General features: G+C 49.0%; 1 protein-coding gene across 2 annotated transcripts in view; it reads left to right on the top strand.

The window, feature by feature from the left end:
- The window catches only part of BSG (basigin (Ok blood group)), a 33007-nt gene extending 13480 nt beyond the window's left edge, over nucleotides 1-19527 (top strand). The window contains exons 2-9 of one of the 2 annotated variants that reach the window (XM_089535776.1): nucleotides 1017-1364; nucleotides 3773-3932; nucleotides 6664-6752; nucleotides 8085-8221; nucleotides 9066-9342; nucleotides 11130-11154; nucleotides 11860-11929; nucleotides 18427-19527. In XM_089535776.1, the coding sequence (XP_089391902.1) occupies nucleotides 1017-1364; nucleotides 3773-3932; nucleotides 6664-6752; nucleotides 8085-8221; nucleotides 9066-9342; nucleotides 11130-11154; nucleotides 11860-11917 (1094 nt within the window). In that variant the 3' untranslated portion in view covers nucleotides 11918-11929; nucleotides 18427-19527. The remainder of the gene's footprint in view (nucleotides 1-1016; nucleotides 1365-3772; nucleotides 3933-6663; nucleotides 6753-8084; nucleotides 8222-9065; nucleotides 9343-11129; nucleotides 11155-11859; nucleotides 11930-18426) is intronic. The other variant, XM_089535777.1, reaches the window with a different exon arrangement.
- The last annotated feature ends 720 nt before the right edge of the window (nucleotides 19528-20247 follow it).

Below are 20247 nucleotides of genomic sequence, written 5' to 3'. Positions count from 1 at the left end.
AAAGAACTGGCCGGTTTCGTGCGGAGAGCAAACTCTCCATTGACAATGGCCAAGATATCATCAGATGGCTGGCACAGACGTTGCTGTTAATGTCCTCGCTGTTACCTGTCTACTAATAGTCTCCCTTACTGAATTATTTCCCCCCTTTTCACAATAGGAAAGGGAAGCAAACAGTATGAACTGATGGATGGGTGAGAATTCTCGCTCCCAGCAAGGGCTTCAACATTTGACAGAGGTTCCTACCAAAATACTGCCTCTTGCACAGTTGCCCCTAAAATGGAAGGGAGTGGGAAGGATTTTGCCCATGCACACGGAAATGTAAGAAAAAGTAATAGCATTTACATTTCTATATCACTTAATAGTGAACTCAGTACTCTACCTATGGCCATGTAGGTTGAAGATGCTGCTCCATGGCTCTGTGAACTCCGCTAAAAGCTCTGAAAAGCAAGGATTAAAATCACCCATAATAGGTGTTTTTAACACGCATTTTTATGGGCCATGTTTGCAGTATCCATATGCAGAACATGTGGGAATTAGGTTACTTTCTGCCAAATGCTTTATGGAACCACTGTATAAGCTGTGATGGGTTAGTTGTATATCTTTCTCTACCTATGACCAAGTAGTTTATGTTCTGTTTGCTGCATGTCTCTATGGCTACTTCTGAAGCTTTTCATGCTGTTGAGAAGTCCTGTTTGGTGAAGAATGGTTGATCTCTTCTTACATATTCTGGGTTCATATATAGACAAAATAGTATCACTGGAGAGTGTAAGATCTTGCTTGCTCTGGCCCCATCCTATTTCCCCAAAGTTAATCATCCTTATCTTTTGAGGGAAGGAAAGACTGAACGAGGGGCTTACCAGGCTCTGTTTACTGCAATGCTTCTGACACCTTGTAACAGAAGCAGCAATGGTTGAATGTGCCTTTTTTGCTATTGTGTCTTTAAAAAAAACCTTCTAATCTTTCTCTTTGCACTCTTTTGCACTAACGCTTTGCACTAACACCTCTTCAACTCATAGCTGGCTTTATAAAGTCACCGTTGTCTCAAAAGAAACTGACCGAGGACAGCGTGGAGCTGTACTGCGAGGCCATCGGCAACCCCATCCCAGAGATCCAGTGGTGGTTCGAAGGGGCCGAGCCCAACGAGACGGCCGCCCAGCTCTGGGACGGCGCATGGCAGGACCGGGTCAAAATCAACGCCACTTACAAGCAGCACTCCACCAGTACCATCTCTGTCGCCAACCTCACGCTCAACGACTCTGGCACATATGAATGCCGGGCGAGCAACGACCCCGATCGCAACCACTTGTCGAAGAGCCCCAAAATCAAGTGGATCCGTTCCCAGGCGAACGTGATTGTCATTGAGCGTGAGTGGCAGCCCCCCTTCCAGGTGTGGCATCCGCTTGGGCACAACGATGTCTCAAGCTGTGCCACAACTGCGTGCCTCCCCTTTTCACCTGTGTCCTGTGAGAACCCACCTGCACCTCCTGCCCTAGCCATGTAGATGTCAAAGCCATTCCCCAATTCCTGTGAATCCCTCTCGCCATTGGTGGGGGACCTGCTATGGCCCTGCTCAAAAAGGGTTGTAAATGCCTATCCAAAAATCACCCCCTGCTAGTCTTTTACCATTGAGGACCTAAAGAGTTTGAATGCCTGCCTCTTTCTCCTTGGCGTTCCTGTCCGCAAATGCAGGACCCAAGTGACTCCAGCAGCCGCTAGTAAACCAGCCCTTTTCCTTTCCACTCTTTCCAGTTTTTCTTCCTGAATATATGTATCTGTATAGCTACACCTTTGCTTCTTGTATGCTTTCCTACCTTGCTTAGAGGCTCACATTGTGGGGTGGGTTTAAAACTGTGTTTGTGGTAATTACAACCGTTTTTGCAATGGCCTTTACTGTCTGTGTGCAACACCAGTCATGTGCTGCTGAACAACCAGTTGCCTTTCTTTCCCCCCTCGCTGCAGAGCTGAAAGTCCATATTTCCCAGCAGCAGGAGAAACTGCTTGCTTAATGGCAGAAGCATGGGACAAACAAATTGAATGTGACATTTCTTCAGTTTGGACTTTTGACAGGAGAGCCTTTTCACCCCAATGTTTTGCTTTCTCCATTTGCTAGTGGTTTTCAAACTCTGATCAGGAGATCCCAAGGACCCTTGATGGCAGATCTTTCTTTTTGCATGCTACAGAACCATGATGGGAAACCTTCTTCAGCCAGGAGGGTCAGATCTGGTCCTTAGTCTTGAGCTTCCCTACCCTGGCTATGCAGCTGAACACACTGAAAATGCTCTGGGATTAGCTGGGCTTTCCTAGCAAATGTTCAGGCTCTCCGTGTGAAAAGTGTAAATGAATGATATTTGAAAAACAGCACTCTATCAGGGGCTTTAAAATGACTGGAATAAATCCAGGTAAATGGAAACTCACTGCAAATCACAAGAGGGTCTTTCAGCCCTGTATACTACCCTGCTGTTGGGGGGATGGAGGGAAGGATGGGTGGTTTGGGGAGGCTTGTGTTACATTTGTTTTGTTATGGCAGCAGCAGAATTTGTCTGCAGCCAGGCTGTTTTCAAGTCACTCTACTTGAATAGAACCTGCTAAGATATGGTAGTTGACTAAGGTAAATGTTCTTCATGCTCCTGAAATGGCCAGGTGGGTTCGAAGTGTCCTTTTGCAAGTCTCCTTGCATAGTTTCATGTTAAAGAGCTGCCTTCAGCCTAGCTTTCAAAACATTGAGTGAACCCCAAATGAAAGAGAGCATGAAAATGGCCATGTGGTTCCTGGGCGTACTTTGAGCAAACAAACTGTGATAAAGACAAACTGGTTGCTGTACCTAACAGTTCTCATGAGCCAGACAGCATGGAACCCATTTTGTAAATTACCTGCTTGCCCACCTTCACCCCTCAAGGGGAATGGAGGACAGTTTTCCCTTGGACATCTGGACCACAGAGATAGGCATTTCTGTTAGAACAGTGGTTGGCAAGAGCTGGTCATATGGCTGAGAAACCAATGCCTCATGTCTCCAGTGAACCTGAAAGTCCCACATGTAAGTGCTTCCCTTTCCCAGGAGGGCAACTTGAGGAAATATGTGCATTTATTTGCACATTCCTTTTCCTTCCCACTATGAGAAGTTTATCTCTAATGTTTTCCTCGGAGGAGGGGATAATGAAAGATTGCTTAAGGTCCTAATTTGACCCACAAACTTGTCAACTGCCTGCTGTTGGCCTACATTTTGCAACTGGCTGCAGAATATCAGGAGATGATTCCTGTTGGCACAAAATGAACTTCACAACTTGCTCTGTCATTTTAAAATGCTTTGTGCTTGAGAGCATGCGCCTGGGATGGCCTGGTGGTGAATGACACACAGGAGTGCCTTGCAGAAGGAACAGAATGTTTGGTCAGGGCCCCGGGAGACAAGAGAGTTTATGTCTGCTGACCTGAAAGCTAGAAAAGGGTCTCCTTTTTTGGACCACAGTTCCCATAGTCCCCCACATATGGCTAATGGTCACAGTGCCTACACCTTTCTAGATTTTTTATGTACATACTTGCTCAGTCTCTGGAGAGATTGAAGGATGCAAGTTACCGAACTCTGGCTTAATGCCCCAGGGTTTTGGTTTTAACATTTAATACTATGCAAAGCCTAGCAGCAAGTTGCTCTTTCTGTGTTTACCTGAGCTCTGTATCACAAGTAGGTACTTTTTTCCTTCTTGTTGAAAGGAATATGTCTGCCATATCATCCTAACCCAGCTTTATTTTCTTCCCAAATTTTTTAAAAAATGAACAGGACCTCATATTTCAGTCACTCCAGAGGTAACTGAAGGTTCAAATGTGATCATTTCCTGCAACATAAGTGAAGAAGCCGTAACCATCAAAGGCCGCTATTGGATGAAGGATGGGGTGAAGCTTGATTCGAATGGGACTGCTATGAATTCTACCTCATACATGTAAGTGTTTCCAGATGAAGATGTTTCTTCATAATGCCATATCTGAGATGAGAGAGGATAGATTTCCCCCAAAGCCACAACAGTGGAGCTAGTGGTCTTTGTGTCACACAGAATGTGCTGTTACCACCAATGAAGAGTTGCCCTTTCAATGAGGTAGAACTTACTTTCTGCCCTTCCCCTTCTGCATGTTCGCTTGGAGGTAAGCCTGTGTGCGCATGTGTGTGTTGGAAGAGGCTTATTCCCAAGTTGGATTTGAAATAGCCCATGAATTTATGCTCAAGTTTCCGCTAAAGCAGAGGTGAACAACTGTGGCTTTCCAGATATTCAAGCTGTCTATTGCTTGTTGTTGTCTGCCTTAAGGGCTGGTGAGTGTTCTTGCCGAAATGCACCTGGAGAACCACAGGTTGTCTACCTCATCACAAAAGAGTTCCATTGGTTGGATTTTATTCTACTTGTAATGCCCATTGTATTGCACAGGCTGGCAAGAAAGAGAAATACAAAGGATGATGGCTAAATTTTCAAAATGTATAAGCTCTTCTTGCAGAGGAGGAAAGACCCACTGTTCCCATCTCCTCTTGGCTCTTCAAACCTTCCAACCGTAGTCAGGAGCTGGCTACATACTGTCAGCTGGCTTAAGCCTTTGAGAAGGGCTTAACAAAATGAAGAATTCATTGGTTAGCCTCAGTTGAAAGAAAGGGAGAAATCCCTCAGAGAAAGGTGTAAAGGTAGACCATCCACAAAACAGGCCCCTTGAAGAACAAAACTTTGTACAGTCAGCAAAATTCAAACCTACACAGAGGAGCTCAGTTAGCCAATGTTGTGATCTTCCAGGTCTTAGATCATAGAATGGTAGATTTGGAAGAGCCTGCAAGGGCCATCCAGTCCAACCCCATTCTGCCATGCAGGAACTCTCAATCAAAGCATCCCCAACAGATGGCCATCAAACCTCTATTTAAAGACCTCCAGGGAAGGAGACTCCACCACACTCTTGTTGGATTGCTGCTAGTGCTAGCCAGTAGTAAGTACTGAGAGCAGTTGTGGCCCATCCCTTCCTGGCAGGCCACAAGTTGCCCACCTCTGCACTAATGCCCACGGACCAGCACTCTCCATCCTCTTAAAGGATCAGCTCTCTCCATATAGGGTCCTTTTGGTGCTTAATATTTGGTGCTTAATATTTTTTCCCTCCTGTTTATTTCCTGTTCAAACAGAAGAAGGGGTACTTGATGTGGGGGTTTAAGTCTCTCTGTGAGGGGCTCAGATCAGAGTGGAGAGCTGAGTGTGGCATCAGGAGACAAGCTTTCCTACAAACCTCTTTTATTCTTTCCTCCAATTAGAGCATGCTTTCTCTATGCTGGGAGGCTGGATGGTTCGCTGCCCCTCGCCCTTGTCTTCCCCTGAAAGAAAGTGCCACCCTTGTGGTAATGGCATTGGGCCTCTGGTTCCCATCCTTGCCTCTCCTGCTGGCAGAGGCCCAGCTGGCCAGCCAGGCATCACGTCCTTTTCCACACAGCTGAGTCGACGTGCCTCTCTCCCCATAGCAACCACGCACTGAGAAAGGATTAAAGTATTTATACCCCCAGCCTCCCTCATATGCCCTCAATTCTCTGGGCAGGCTGTGTGGGATAGAAGTAACAAAAAAGAAGCCCAGCCTCTCCCTCCATAGCAAATACTCTGCAACTCTTCCTGCAGAAACATCCCTCCCTCCCCCAAAGGGCAGACATATTTAACATATTTTCCTTCCAGAGGTATGGCTAATCCATTAAATCCGGTCAGAACAAGCTTCCTAACTGAGACGTCAATAGCAGGGTTACCTCTATTATTCCTCCTCCTCCACCATGTGTTCTAAAAGCTCCTGAAAGTACTTGTGAGAACTTTATTGAACAGAAAGCATTGAATTGAAATGGAGTCCCTGTGCTGCCTCTTCCAGGATCCTCCCTGGTTGCATCCATTCTCTCTCCCGCTCTAACTCAGTCCCTCTTCTTGTAGTATTTTACCCCCCCCCCCCCCCGCCATAAGATTACTTTGGATTAAATTAGCCAAGACCCTTTTTTTGCTTTTATTTCACTGAACGCATGGTCCTTTGAACCACAGCCTGTGAATCTTAAATACCATTGGATTCCAATGCCCATCATCCAGGTATTGGCTATGCTGCCGGGGGATGATGAGAGCCATAGTTCAACACCTGGAGGATCTTAAAACCTGAGTGAGGAACCAAGGGATTCTTCAACCCTTGCTGGAAACCTTACAGTTGCTGTCTGCTCTGGACACCATAGTCGGTAATGGCGGGAGCAGTAGTTCAATATAATCTGTAGACCCAAAGGAAAAGCAGGTTAGGTGTTGGAATGCTTGTCCCAAATCCGATTCCCCTCTCCACCCTTCAGTTGTTCCAAGACTGAAAGTTCCTCCTGTGTTTATCTTGGGTGCAGCCTGTGGATAAACCTCCTTATTCTCCATGCCTTTCCTCTTCACTGCCCTCCTTTTCTTTCTGACCTTGTGTGTTCTCTCTTAAGGTGGTTCTGGCTGTTTACAGACATCTGGTTCAATAAATCATCGTCTTGAATTGAATTTCTCACTTAAGAAAAGTTAGAAGCAAAAGGAGAGTCAGGTTTTGCTATTCCATTTCATTGAGGGGCTCACTTTTGAAGTACAAAGCTACCTTTGCTGGCTGCAGAGTTGTAACATGTTGTGCACTCTACTCACTGCTTCCTTGGCACACTGGTTTTTATTTCAGGATCCCAAAAGTGGATCATGATTCCTCGGGGGAATACCACTGCATCTTCGACACGGATCCCCAATCAAGAGCCATTGTGTACGTAAAAGGTAATGATTATGGAAACCTGACTACCTTCATGCTTCCATTTTCAAAATAGTTGACTTTTCAGTGGGGACACTCAGTGGTGGGCAGGGGAGCAAAGAGCTAACATTTGTATACTGTCGCTCTGTCAGGACTGAGCCGCTATTCCATCAGCTTTGTATTCATGCTGAACAGAAAAATCACCACTTGCCCTTTTGGGAGACACTGAATAAAAGGAAGGTTGGAAAGATCCAGATTTCTGCCTGGAGACTCAGCAGCTGCAACCACTAGTTTTTTATTTAGGGTATTCTGTTCTTCAGATAAAAAGACATGATTGGGGGGAGGGGGGGGTTAATGTCCAGCAGACACTGGCTACTCTTAACCAGTTGGTATGGACCAGGGGTCGGCAATCCCCGGCCTGTGGACCTAATCCGGCTCGCAGGCGGTATTGCGGCGGCGGCGAGGAGGGTGGGCACAGACAGTGCGCTGCCGCCGCCACCCACCCACCAGCAGCTTCCTATAGCCCTGCGCACGCCTGCAGGACCACACGGAGGGCTAGGAGTTTCTCCTCCTGGGGCTGGCTGGCCAATGGCTGCTGGCAGGGGGTGGGCTGTTGGAGCTCCAGCCTGCCCCCATTGGCCAGTCAGCCTCAAGAGGAGGAGCTCCTCCTCTAGTCCTCGGCAGGACAGGAGGGGGCAGCAGTGCTCCTCCCTCCCGCCCTGCCCGCGGTTGCCTCACAGCTGCGGGCTGGGCGGGAGGGAGGCGGGGGTCCTCCTGCTCCCTCCTGGGCTCCCTGGGGGTCTTTCCTGCGCCAAACCTCCCTCTGGAGAGAGGTCTGGCAGAGGAAAGACCCTCAGGAAGCCCAGGATGCTGGCCCGCCAGGCCCTGGGCTCCCCCAGGGGCCCTTCCTCCACCAAACCTCCCTCCGGAGAGAGAGGTTTGGCGAAGGAAGGGCCCCTGAGGGGGAGGCCTCCAGCGCTGGCGCCCCCAGCCAGTTCTTTTGCCGGCCTCTGACGGGGCCTGGGGCCCCCTCAGGGGCCGGCAAAGAGGGGGAGGCCTCCAGTGCTGGCCCCGCCCCCCGGAGGGTGGAAGCTCCGCTCCTGGCATGTGGCTCTGCCCCCGGAGGGTGGAAGCTCCGCTCCTGGCATGCGGCCCCGCCCCTGGAGGGTGGAAGCTCCGCCCCCGTTTCCCCCCCCCCCCCCCGGTTGTCTGAGGGACAGCAACCCGGCCCCCGGCTCAAAAAGGTTGCCTACCCCTGTATGGACAGAGGACCTCTCACCAGCTGCCCAGAGGCCACAGTGATGGCAGAACTCTCTTGGCTGACCTTCATCTGCTGGTTCTCTTTTCCTCCTTTGCAGTCAAACCACATGTTGTTGCATATAAGAAGTCGGAGCACGGGAACGAGGGGGACACTGGCGTGCTGACTTGCAAGGCCCAGTCTTACCCTCCTGTCACCCAGTGGATTTGGTACAAGATGGTAGGGGGCATGCCAACGGTGAGTGTCTTGGCTTAACTCACACATTTCACCTCTGGACAGAACAGGTGCAACTTCACTGGTTCTGTGAAGCTGAATCAGTTCAGCCACTTAATGTGTTCCAACCTAGGGCTTCACTTCAGAAACTGTGTGGTAATGCATTTTCTGCTTGCTTTCCCCATGTCCCACAGGCGCAGCATTTGAGCTAATGTTAAAAGGAAGTAGTTGGCAACAGGGAGCCCACTCCCTTCCTGAAAATAGACACACTGGTGTTCATTGTAGAGTTCAATCTATTTTGTTCAGTAGGAAATGTGCCCACCACCCCAAACTCTTTTGTGAAGTGGGACAGCCTCAAGTGTATTTTACAAAAACTCCTATAAGATAACGTATTTAATTATGATTGCTAAATCTTCTATCAGAGGCAGTATGCCCCCGAGATACCTGTTGCAGAGAACATGAGTGGGAGAAAACTGCTGCACTCATGTTCTTCTTGTGGGCTTCCCACTGGAGCTGCTTGACTGTCTGTAAAGTGGCCAAAATGATCCAGCATAATTCTTCTTACATTTGTTCTTCTAATTCATTAAGGCCCCCGACCCTTGGTCTCCCCTATTGAGAGTGAAAAAGGTTTTGCTCATTTCCTTTCCAATTCTTCTGCAGTTTCATCATAGTTAATCAACAAAAATCTGTTACAATGCTGCTTTGGGGGGAGGTCAGTCTAGTCATCACTCCCTAGATTTTTTTATTTGCCCTTGATCTAGGGTTTGAAATTTTGAAGAGCCCACCAGTCCCAAGCCAGGGTCTTCTTTTCAGAATTGGTGAGAATTGCCAGGTTCTCCAGGCAATACCTCCCCTTTGTTTCTTCCAGCCCATTGTCAATGGCTCAGAGGACCGGTTCTTCATCAAATCAGAAGCCAACAGGACGGACCTGCGCATTGTATCCCTGGATATTGAGAAGGACCCAGGCGAGTACAAGTGTAATGCCACCAATGACCAGGGAGAAGATGGCGCTTCGGTGAGCCTACGGGTCCGCAGCCGCCTGGCAGCTCTGTGGCCATTTCTAGGGATTGTGGCCGAAGTGCTGGTCCTCGTGACAATTATTTTCATCTACGAGAAGAGGAGAAAGCCCAACGAGGTCCCTGACGGTAAGGCAACTGGGGAGGAGTGTTTTGGTGCATGAGCCTGGGAGAGAGGCAGCACAGAGCTTCCTCCCAACTATGTATTCTACTAAGGCTGAGAGAGTAGCCACCCAGTGGGTTTCCCTGACCAGGGATTCTCCCCACAGTCCAGCCACTACACCATGCTGGCTCACATTTTCCCTAGCCTTATTTAAGATGCCCTGTCCTGGGCTGAATACTCCCTAGTTTATCAGCAATAAAAGCCTGCCCTCTTGTTCATCTCTCACACAAGTACCCCAGACTGCCCACGCTGTGTGGACCCTGCACAAGTTTCCTGCCAGAGCCATCATTCCTTGTACTTAACAGATTTGGGTATGTTAGGCTGACTCATGTGGAAATTGGCCAGGGCTATAGAAGAGGCAACGAGGTCAATGTCTCCTTTGGTGGACCCTGGGGAATGGCATTCCGCAAATGTGTCTTATGTTTACTAACAAAGAAACTTCAGCCCCAGATTAGGTGAAGGCAAAACTAAGGGATTAGGAGGACTTTTGCTTCAGAATGCTTGAGAACTAGGGAGGGGTCATTTTGAGTTGGGGGCTCCTTGCCCTTTCTCCCTGTTGTTTTAATGCTTCCAAAAAGAAAACAAAAGCACTGACTTCATAGCAGTGGGGCTCAGGCTGCTTTTGGCACCACTGTCCTAGTTCTTTGCAGGACATAAAGGATTGAAGAACAGTAGCAGTTCTGTCGCTTTCCTACCAAAGCTTCCAGCATTGTTGGTGGCTTTAAAAATTTCTCTCCAACAAAGTCACGTTCCCTCCTAGCAACCTCTATTTAGGGTTTAAATCTTAGCTGCCCAAATGCCTCCTGAGGTTTCTAAATCGCAGGGAACTCAACCAGCAGGCTGCAATCTGGGATGGTCCTGTTGTTTCTGCAGGTCTGCAGCCCCCTCAAACAATTCACAGCAAGACCCTCTTGTTTTTTGTGCAAATGTAACCAACTGGAGTTGTTTAATTGCTGAGCGCATTAGCCCCTTGATGCTGCTTTCTAGTGCTCTCATAAATCCTTAATTATTTGTGTCCTTTATGTATTTGCTGCAAAGGTATTTAATGTTGCTACTATTCAAGGGTGTTATGTTTTACTGCATGTTATGCCACAGGCCTTAAATCCTCCTACATAGATTGGAGAGCAAATGCTGCCCTTTTAAATACACAATCACAGCTCTTTTCTTTGCAGTCTAGGCCTGAGACCTCTCTTGGGCTTTCCCCCCTTTTAAAAGTCTATAGCCTCCCTCCTTATTGGCTCCAGTCTTCAGCGCTTACAGCTGAGGAGCACTTGGGGTCCTTTGCTACCGATTCCTGTCTAGATGCTCCTTGGCAGTGCTTTCCTTCTGATCAAAAGGGTGGGGAGTGGAAAACCTCCATGTTGGTTGTTGCTAGTGTCTTGGTTTAACTCCCCATTTCAAACCAATGGTTGAAATCAACTGCTAGTTCATTCCACCATTGTGATTTTGTGTATGTGAAAGCATTTAATAGCCTAAGGCCTGTCCAGTTGAGCTCCCCTTTGCTTCTAGACCATCACATAGCTCAGTTCCCACCCATTCCTCAACAAAACTCTGCCATTGGGATGGATTGGAGATTCCTCTTTGTGACTTGCAGCACTGTGTCTGCACACACATTTCCAGCAGTTTAGAATAGTTTACAAAAGGTGGCCAGACAAGGGAGGGTGGGCAAGTGTCGTGTGTGCTGGTCAACAAGAACCTTTTTCCTGATGCTGTTCATTCTTCTCCTTTCTCCGGTGCCCTCTTTGCCTTGAAGATGATGATGGAGGCTCTGCACCCCTGTGAGTATGCCATTCACACTCTTTCCTCCTGTTGCCCCTTCCATAATCTCTTGAGGCATCTGGGAGGTGGGAGATGAGGGGAACCAATGGAACAACCTTGAAATCCCTTCATAGAGCTGATGTGTGGGTTGCTGCTTTGCAGGACTGGGTGGGGGGGGGGGGGCAGGAGCAGCAGTCAACAGAGTTTGTTAGGAGAGGAATCTCTCCCTGCTGGGATAATCCGAGGCTGGTGGTGCCAGAATGGGCTTGGGTCGCCTGCCAGGGAGGGGAATGCCAATCCTGGGTGGGCTCTGGAATGCAACAGTCATCTTACCTCCCTGGGCTTGCTGCCAGCCCAGATAACAGCCTTTGCCCTGAGTTGGGGAATAGTGAGACATGCCCCCCTCCATCACACACACACACACTTTTTTCTTAGTCAGGTCAGGTTTTGTGCTGCAGGTAAAGTTTTATATCTGGGTGTTGTTAAGCCACTCTTCAGTGGGTTGAGACAGGCATTTAAAACACAGTTTTTAAAGTTTTAAACCTGGGGGTGTTGCATTATTTTAAATTTTATTATTTCAAATTGCATGGTTTTTAAGTGCTTTTAATCTTTTTTAAAACTAATTGCCACTTTTCTAGGTTTTTTATTGTATTGTGTTTTTTTGGGGTGGGGTACAAATAAATAATAATACTAATAGACCTGGCTCTTCTCCTTTTCTGTTCCAGGAAAAGCAATGCCACCAATCATAAGGACAAGAATGTGCGCCAGAGGAACGCAAACTAAGCAGACAATGAGGTGGGAGTCCAGTTTCGATTTCTGGGAGAGAGGGAAAGGTTCAAGGGCAGCAAAACTTCCCAACTTGGTTCTTGTTTCATAGCTTCTTCCAAAGTCAACAACTGTAAGATCCGCCAACTTCCACCAGTGATCCACAACAGCAACTTGCTTAAAAGCAGTGAAGTTTATTGAGATACAGATGAAAGTGAACAGACAGACTTTTCAGTGAAATCTGAAAGGCAAACCTCAAACACCAAGTTAAAAGTACTCAAGCCCCCACCTTTTTTTCCTCTCCCGCCTTTTCTCCTCTCCACCTTCTTCCCCCCTTGCTTCCCAGGCTAACTAGGCTTGAGAACCCAACCTGACCTTGGACAGGCTCCGCAGATGTCTCCAGCTAATTAAACAGTGCATTCCAATCCTAAGTTGCAATCCTCCCCATCCCCCCTAGTAAAGCAAGCAAAGCTGGCAGAACTACAATTAAAGCCATTACCCAGAATATGAACAGAAACCAAAGGGAATGTGAATATTGATCAGTAATTGGCTTTGGAGTTCTGACACTCTGCCCCCCCAAAGCTCTATTTATCCAATTTAGGTTTATCAGGGTAAGCCAAATGAAATTCATGTATCAGCCTCTCAGCATTGACATGTTTAACCCCCACCCACTCAGCCATATCAACTGGGAAATGTTTCCACTGCACCAGGTATTCTAAGCCCCCTTTTACAACCCTAGAGTCCAAAATCTTCACAATTTCAAAATGTTCTTCCCCCTCAATGAGCAATGGCAGTGGAGCAGGTTCTTTCAGTTCATCTTCAGTTCTCTTCCCAGCAGGCTTCAGCAGGCTGAAATGAAATGTAGGGTTAATGTGTTTGTACATCTTAGGCAGGTCCAACTCAGCAGTCACTTCACTAACAAGTCTTTTTACAGCAAATGGACCCACAAATTTGGGGCCTAATTTTTTACAAGGCACTCTACACTTTAAGTTCTTGGTAGACAGGAACACCCAGTCTCCCTCCTGAATGTCCCAACCAGGCTTCCTGTGCTGATCAGCAAAGCGCTTGTAGTCCAATTTGGCCTGTTTCAATGCCTCCTCAATTTTAGGCCAACTGTCCCGCAATAGCTGACTCCACTTTCCCACTGGCACCGGATCCTTTGGTTCAGGGGATAGTTGTGGGATGACCCTAGGCTCATAGCCAAACACCACTTGGAAAGGAGACATCCCAATGCTGGCATGACTAGATACATTAAAGGCCACCTCAGCATGGGGCAGCAAGTCCATCCAGTTATCTTGTAGGTAATTGACATAGCACCTTAAATAGACCTCCAGGCTCCGATTAACCCTTTCCGTCTGACCGTCCGTCTGGGGGTGAAAAGCCGAGCTGAACGCCAATTGCACCCCCAACTTGTCTTGCAAACACCTCCAAAATTTGGAAGTGAAGGACGATCCCCGGTCGGACAGAATCTTGTCCGGCAAACAATGGAACTTGTATATGTTTTCAATGAAAAGGTCAGCCAGTTTGGATGCAGTGGGGACCCCTTTGCAACCCACATAGTGCACCTGTTTGGAAAACAAGTCCGTAACAACCCAAATGGTGTCTTTGCCTTTGCTTTCTGGCAAGTCAGTAATGAAGTCCATTGCAATGTGTTGCCAAGGCCTAGATGGGGTCTCCACCGGCTGCAATAGGCCACTCGGCTTGCCTGTGTGGGGTTTGGCTCTGGCACAAATTGAACACCCCTGTACATAAGCCTCCACCCCTTTACGAGCTTTGGGCCACCAGTACTTGGAGCTTAGTGTCAGCCAGGTTTTAATGAAACCCCAATGACCTGCGGCTTTGACATCATGACATAGTTCCAGCACTTTAGACCTGCAGGCCCCAGGCACATATATTTTCCCATCTTTGGTCCATACTCCCTGCTCTGAGCATTGGAGTTCAGTCTTTAGGTCTGCCAACTCCTCATCTGTTTCATATGCCTCCAAAATTTCTCTCACCATGGGGTCTAGAGCTTCCAAGCTAGAGTCCTGCTCCTTTTTGGCCTGGGAGCGCGTGGTCACTCCCAGCCCCAATTGTTTGGAGGAGAACAGAGTCTGGAGTTCACTACGTTCTTGTTGTCCAGGGCCATGCATTCTGGACAACCCATCTGCCAATACATTGTCTTTACCAGGGAAGAACTTTATTGTGAAGTTGAACTTATAGAACTCCTTTGCCCACCGCCTCTGTTTGGGAGTCAACTGCTTGGGGGTTTGTAGGGCCTCTAAGTTTCGATGATCCGTCCACACTTCGAACGGGTGTGGAGCCCCCTCCAAGAATTGCCTCCACACCTCCAAAGCCCTCTTAATGGCATAGGCCTCTTTCTCCCAGCATGGCCAACCTTTTTGGGTAGAATCAAAACGTTTAGACAAATAGGCGCAAGGCCTCAGTTTGCCCTCGCTATCCCTTTGCATCAGCACTGCCCCCACTGCTTCATCTGAAGCATCTACTTGCACCACAAAAGGCTGCTCAGGATCTGGGTGCTTTAACACAGGCTCTGTACTGAACAATTTCTTTAGCTGTACAAAAGCCTCTGTGCACTCCCGAGTCCAGTCCACTTTAAAGGAAGGTTTCATTCGGGCTGCCTGTTCTCCAGCACTTGCAGGTTCACCAGATTCCCCCACCTTGGTTTTTAACAGATTGGTGATGGGTAATGCAACTTGAGCAAAATTGGGGATGAACTGTCTGTAAAAGTTAGCAAACCCTAGAAATCGTTGCACCTGTTTGCGGGTTTTTGGTTGCGGCCAGTTCATGACATCTTGTACTTTATGCGGGTCCATTTGTAATCCCCGGGTGGATACTCTATATCCCAAGAACTCCAAACTATCTGTATGAAATTCACATTTAGACAGTTTAACATACAGCTTGTTCTCTAACAGCCTTTGCAACACCTTTCGCACCAATTTCACATGGCTGGGAAGGTCCGGGGAGTAAATGAGGATGTCGTCCAAATATACCAGCACCCCTTCATACAGCAAGTCCTGCAGCACCTCATGGATCAGCTGCATGAAACACGAAGGCCCTCCCGCAAGGCCAAACGGGAGGACTAGGTATTCAAACGCCCCCAACGGGCAATGGAATGCGGTCTTATATTCGTCCCCCTCCTTAATCCTTACTCGAAAGTAAGCATCCCTTAAGTCCAATTTGGTGAAAATCTTCCCCGTGGCCAATCTACTCAACATGTCCTTCATCAATGGAAGGGGATATTTGCTACAAGTGCTGATGGCATTCAAGTTCTTGTAATCTGTCACCAACCGCAGGGACCCATCCTTCTTTTCCCTGAAAAACACTGGCGCACCGAACGGTGAACTGGAGGGGCGGATGAACCCTCTGGCCAAATTCTTGTTAATGAACTCCTTCAATGTCACCATCTCCCTTGGAGTCATGGAGTACAGTTTGGGTTTAGGGAGTGGGGCCCCGGGGGTCAATTCAATGGCACAGTCTGTGTCTCGGTGAGGCGGCAAGATGTCACACTCAGTTTCCTCAAACACTGCACTCAAATCCTTATAGACCTCTGGGAAACTCCCCATCTCCTGTAGCCGGTTGACTGTCGCTTTTGGGTAAGGGCCATAGACCGTCACCGCAGTGGCACGGTGCGGCTCTCTCCCCATGTTCCCTGCAGGCGCCACATGCTTACTGCACCCAGGGTCGTTGAACACCAACTGCTTGGTTTTCCAATTGATGAATGGGTTGTGAAACGCCAGCCAGTCTATTCCCAACACTAAATCGCAACCCCTGGTGGGCCCAACCACAAACCGGAGGGTTTCCCAATGTCCTGAAACCTGAAGCATAAGTTTCTCAGTCTGATAACTGCTGGGTTTTCCCCCCATGACCGTCCCATCCATCTGCAGGAAAGGGATTGACTCCGGCAAAGGCTCCTGTTCAATCTGGAGCGATTGCACCAGCTTTTCGCTGATTAGACATCGGGTGCACCCCGAGTCCAGAGCTGCCAGCATTGGCTCTGTAGTCCCTTTTATTTTATGTCCCAATTTAACTTCCAAGTAATAAATGGAGACCCCTCCACTCACCAAATCCGGAATGGCCTGGTCTTGGGCCGGTCCAGCTGGGCGCTCGTCCTCGGCCCCGGCCGGCTCGGCAGCCTGGCCGGCGGCCCCTTTCCCTGGGCCTCCGGAACCGCCTGGCGCCGCCTTGGGGGTCTTTTTGCCGGTGGCCCTATCCGGGCAGGTCGCAATCATGTGGCCTTTTTTCCCACATGCCAAACACAGGCCCAGTCTCATCCGGCGCTGCTTCTCCACCTCCGCCGAAGTCTTGGGTCTGCCCTCTCGGCCCGGGGTCGCGGCCACCTTCCCTTGTTGGAAAGCTGCTCGCTGCTTGGCAAGCCGAATCCGCTCCCTGGTGGCCTCCGCCTCGCCGGCACAACGAATCCACTCTTGTAGGCCCGCGGGCGTTTCTCTCATCAGGATCCACTCTAGCAGGTCTGCGCGGAGCCCATCCTGGAACTGGCGGGTCATCATCGCGTCCGGATAATCCGGAATGTTTGCAGCCACGCTCCGGAACTCCAACACGTATTCTGCCACGGATCGACTTCCCTGCTGCAGGGTGGCGAACTTGGCCTTTGCCCGATCCACGCGGAACGGGTCCTCGAACCGGGCTCGAAGTGCTGTCATGAAGGCGTCCAGGGACCGCAGCTCGGGTGCCCCACAATCATACAGCTGCACTAGCCACTGAGCCGCTTGGCCCTCCAGTCGGCCGGCCACGCATCTCACCTTCTCGGCTTCGTCCGGGAAGTAGTCCCCTCGAGCCCGCATGTGCCCCGCCACCTGCGCGAGGAAGAATGGGAGCTGTTCCGGGTCCCCGTTGAACTTGGCCTCCAGCTTGCCCGCCAGCAGCTCGCGCAGCGCCTCTGCTTCTCCACGGCGAATTCGTGAGGTTCCCCCCACTCCTCTCCGACGAGAGGGCGGCCTTGAGCTCTGGTCATCCTCGTCCTCCATCTCCGAGTCGACGTCCTCCTCCAGGTCCACTGGACGGGCGGCCCGGGCGGCGGCGACTGCGGGTGCCTTTCGGGCTTCCTGCCCCGGTTTCTTCCCTTCCTTGGGCATCAGGGTGGCCATCATCTCCTTCAGTTGACGGATGTCGTCCTTGACACCTGCCACCTCCTCCGATAGGTCCTCAGGTCCGGGGCTCTGCAACATAGCTTCCCCCAGTCCTTGGTTCCACGCCGTCAGTCTGCCAGCCCGGCGCCGGTGTCTCCCGGTCCCCGCTGGCAGGTACCACCAGTCCTCTGGTTGGTCCTCTGAGCTGGTCCCTGTCTTGGGCCTTGCTCCCTGGCGTTCCTCGACGCCGCTCTTTCCCTCGGTCCCGAGGGCCCCGGTGTCTTCCACCACCTCAATCTCCAGATCGGATGGTTCGACCTGCACCTTCACCTCAGTCATGATGACAAGTAGATTACAGCTGATTTCACTGACTGTAAGATCCGCCAACTTCCACCAGTGATCCACAACAGCAACTTGCTTAAAAGCAGTGAAGTTTATTGAGATACAGATGAAAGTGAACAGACAGACTTTTCAGTGAAATCTGAAAGGCAAACCTCAAACACCAAGTTAAAAGTACTCAAGCCCCCACCTTTTTTTCCTCTCCCGCCTTTTCTCCTCTCCACCTTCTTCCCCCCTTGCTTCCCAGGCTAACTAGGCTTGAGAACCCAACCTGACCTTGGACAGGCTCCGCAGATGTCTCCAGCTAATTAAACAGTGCATTCCAATCCTAAGTTGCAATCCTCCCCATCCCCCCTAGTAAAGCAAGCAAAGCTGGCAGAACTACAATTAAAGCCATTACCCAGAATATGAACAGAAACCAAAGGGAATGTGAATATTGATCAGTAATTGGCTTTGGAGTTCTGACAACATCTCTGTACAGTGGTACCCCGGGATACGAATGCGCCGGGATACGAAATTTCCGGGTTACGAAAAAAATCTATTTTAAAAAACTGTTCCGCGTTACGAATGTTTTTTCGGGTTACGAAAAAACTTTTGGTGCTTTTTGGCGCTATTTCGCACCAAATTGCGGCTTTTCCCCATTAGCGCCTATGGGTTTTTCAGCTTACGAAGCCTTTCGGGTTACGAAAGCGGCGGCGGAACGAATTACTTTCGTAACCCGGGGTACCACTGTACTCAAATCACTCCAGTTCTAGCTTAGCAAATGGCTCCAGCAGATAGTTACGCATAGGAGTCTTCTGCAGGTGTGCTCTTTGAGAGTGGGAAACAGGGGGAATTGAGAGATTATTTTAACCATGGTTTGCTTGGTGCGGCTTTGCTTAATGCAATCCTAGCTTTCCCAAACTTCATGCCATGGTTTCACACAGCCCACTTTGAGGCCTTCTTAACTATGTTTTAGATATTTGGACATTAATGTTTAACTGTTACTAGGTTATCCCTGCATAGACGCCATGTAAAATAACCACCTAGGACTGGGGCAAGTTGATTGTACTAACTGGCCTGTCTTTGTTTCTCTGTCCCTCCCTTCTTCCCTTCCAGGTGACATCCCAGCTAAGCAGCTTGCTTAGATGTCTCCTGTCTGCCTTGTGCTATAGCACCAAGAATATTCTAGTGCACCCTCGCAAAGAACAGAAAACTTCACTTTTTAAGAGAGTCTGTAGAGTAAAAAATCTTTCTTTTTCTTTTTTTAAAGGAAAACAGTGGGAGGCAGTTGTTGTTTTTTACCTCTTAAGTTTGACCGTATAGACAGATGGGCTGAGAACATCTGTCGTTCCCTCCTTCCTTTGTGTCAGCAGCTCCTTCCCCTGCTGGCAAACTACACAAAAAAGCTGCTAACACTAGTCGCAATGTAGTGTGGGGTTTATCCAGCCTTTAAAATGATCCTCAGCCTTAGTAAGGATGCAGCTGAAAACCCATTTGACTGGTAGGCAATAGGGAGCTAAGAATGAAAAGCACATTCTTTCTTTGTTTCTATTTTATTGTTTTAGGCCAGGAACCTTCCTTTCCAAGGCAGAAAGTGGCAGTATTAGCTTCCTTTCCCCTTCGACGGCCCACTGTATCTGGCTTCCAGGAGTTTGAATGTGCCTAATCCACCCCACAAAGCCACCAGTTTTGACCTCTGGCACTTGCTCTTTTGCCTCTTCTGTTAAGTTGGTTTCCTGGGCACCATCCCTCTCACCTCAAGCCACCCCACTTCCCTACCTGGCCTGAAAGAATAGTGCTATAAACTGCTCAAAAACAAAACAAACCCCCCAACGCCCACATGTATGGCGACATGTTCTGTGCCACCGTTTTGTTTTGTTTTTCTTGGTCCCCTGTAGTACCAAAGCCCAGGCTTGGGGTGCAGCGGAAGGCAGTAGTGAGGAAATGTCTCCTGCAGCGTCTCAGCAACGTCTCTTTTTAATCTGCCATGGTCAGAGCGAGACTTAAGCTACAAAAGGCCCCTAGCAGTACATTGTTGGAGGACCAGAGCTGCTAGGGGCTGACCCATCCGTCCCATTTCCTCACTTGCCAGAACCTGAGAAGGGAGAGGAAGAGTTGTACTGGCCCCCGTTGGCCACCTCTGTTGCAGTTACTGTGGAAATAGTTCACCTGTTTTAAAGAAGCTGACTTCCTCCAAATAAAGCGAGATTCACTTTTGTTCTGCCTCTCTCCCGATCCCTGCTCCTCGTTCCCAAGTTCTTATTTTCTCGCCTCCGATGGGCTCCCATCTGCCAGAATCAAACTATCCCTGCTGCTTGTTTTTAAGTAGGAGTCTCCTCTCAGTCTCCCTCAGAGGCCTTGAGCTCTGCTTTGTGAAAGGCATTGAGGGAGCCAGAAAGATAGGAGTGTGTAGGTGGGTAGCAAAGAGAGGAGGATGATTAGAAGATGTGCAGAGAGAGAAGAAGGAGAAAAAATAGTGTGAATTTGTGGAAGCTGGAAAGAGAGAATGCTAAGAATGGGGCCTTAAAGGTGAGGTTCTTTAGCACAAAGAGGGGGGAGCTCAGTATTACTGAGGAGATTATTTGGGCACCTGAGACAAGATGCAGGAGGAAAGAAGCGCAACAGAGCAGAAAGAAGCATTTACTTTGGAATCTGGCTAGAAAACCCCAGGCAGGCAGTTTTGGAGAAGACTGATTGTTGACATCTTTAAATATTGGAAAGGAGGTCATGTAGAAGACTTTGTTCAGGCACCAGGACATGAACCAATGGCTTCAAATGACAAGAAACGCCATTCCACCTAAGCATTAGGAAGAATAGTTTTCTGTGGGTTTTTTGGGTTATGAGGCCGTGTTCTAGAAGAGTTTTTTCCTGACGTCTCGCCATCCACAACTGCTGCCCCAGAGGACTGCCCCGTGTACAAACATGTAACACATTTGA

The sequence above is a fragment of the Sceloporus occidentalis genome, unplaced genomic scaffold, assembly GCF_023333645.1.
Source record: "Sceloporus occidentalis isolate IW3139 unplaced genomic scaffold, rSceOcc1.0.p SCAF_8, whole genome shotgun sequence".
Lineage (NCBI taxonomy): Eukaryota > Metazoa > Chordata > Lepidosauria > Squamata > Phrynosomatidae > Sceloporus > Sceloporus occidentalis.
Note: the sequence above shows the minus strand (reverse complement) of the source record. Positions and strands in the feature narration are given on the sequence as shown.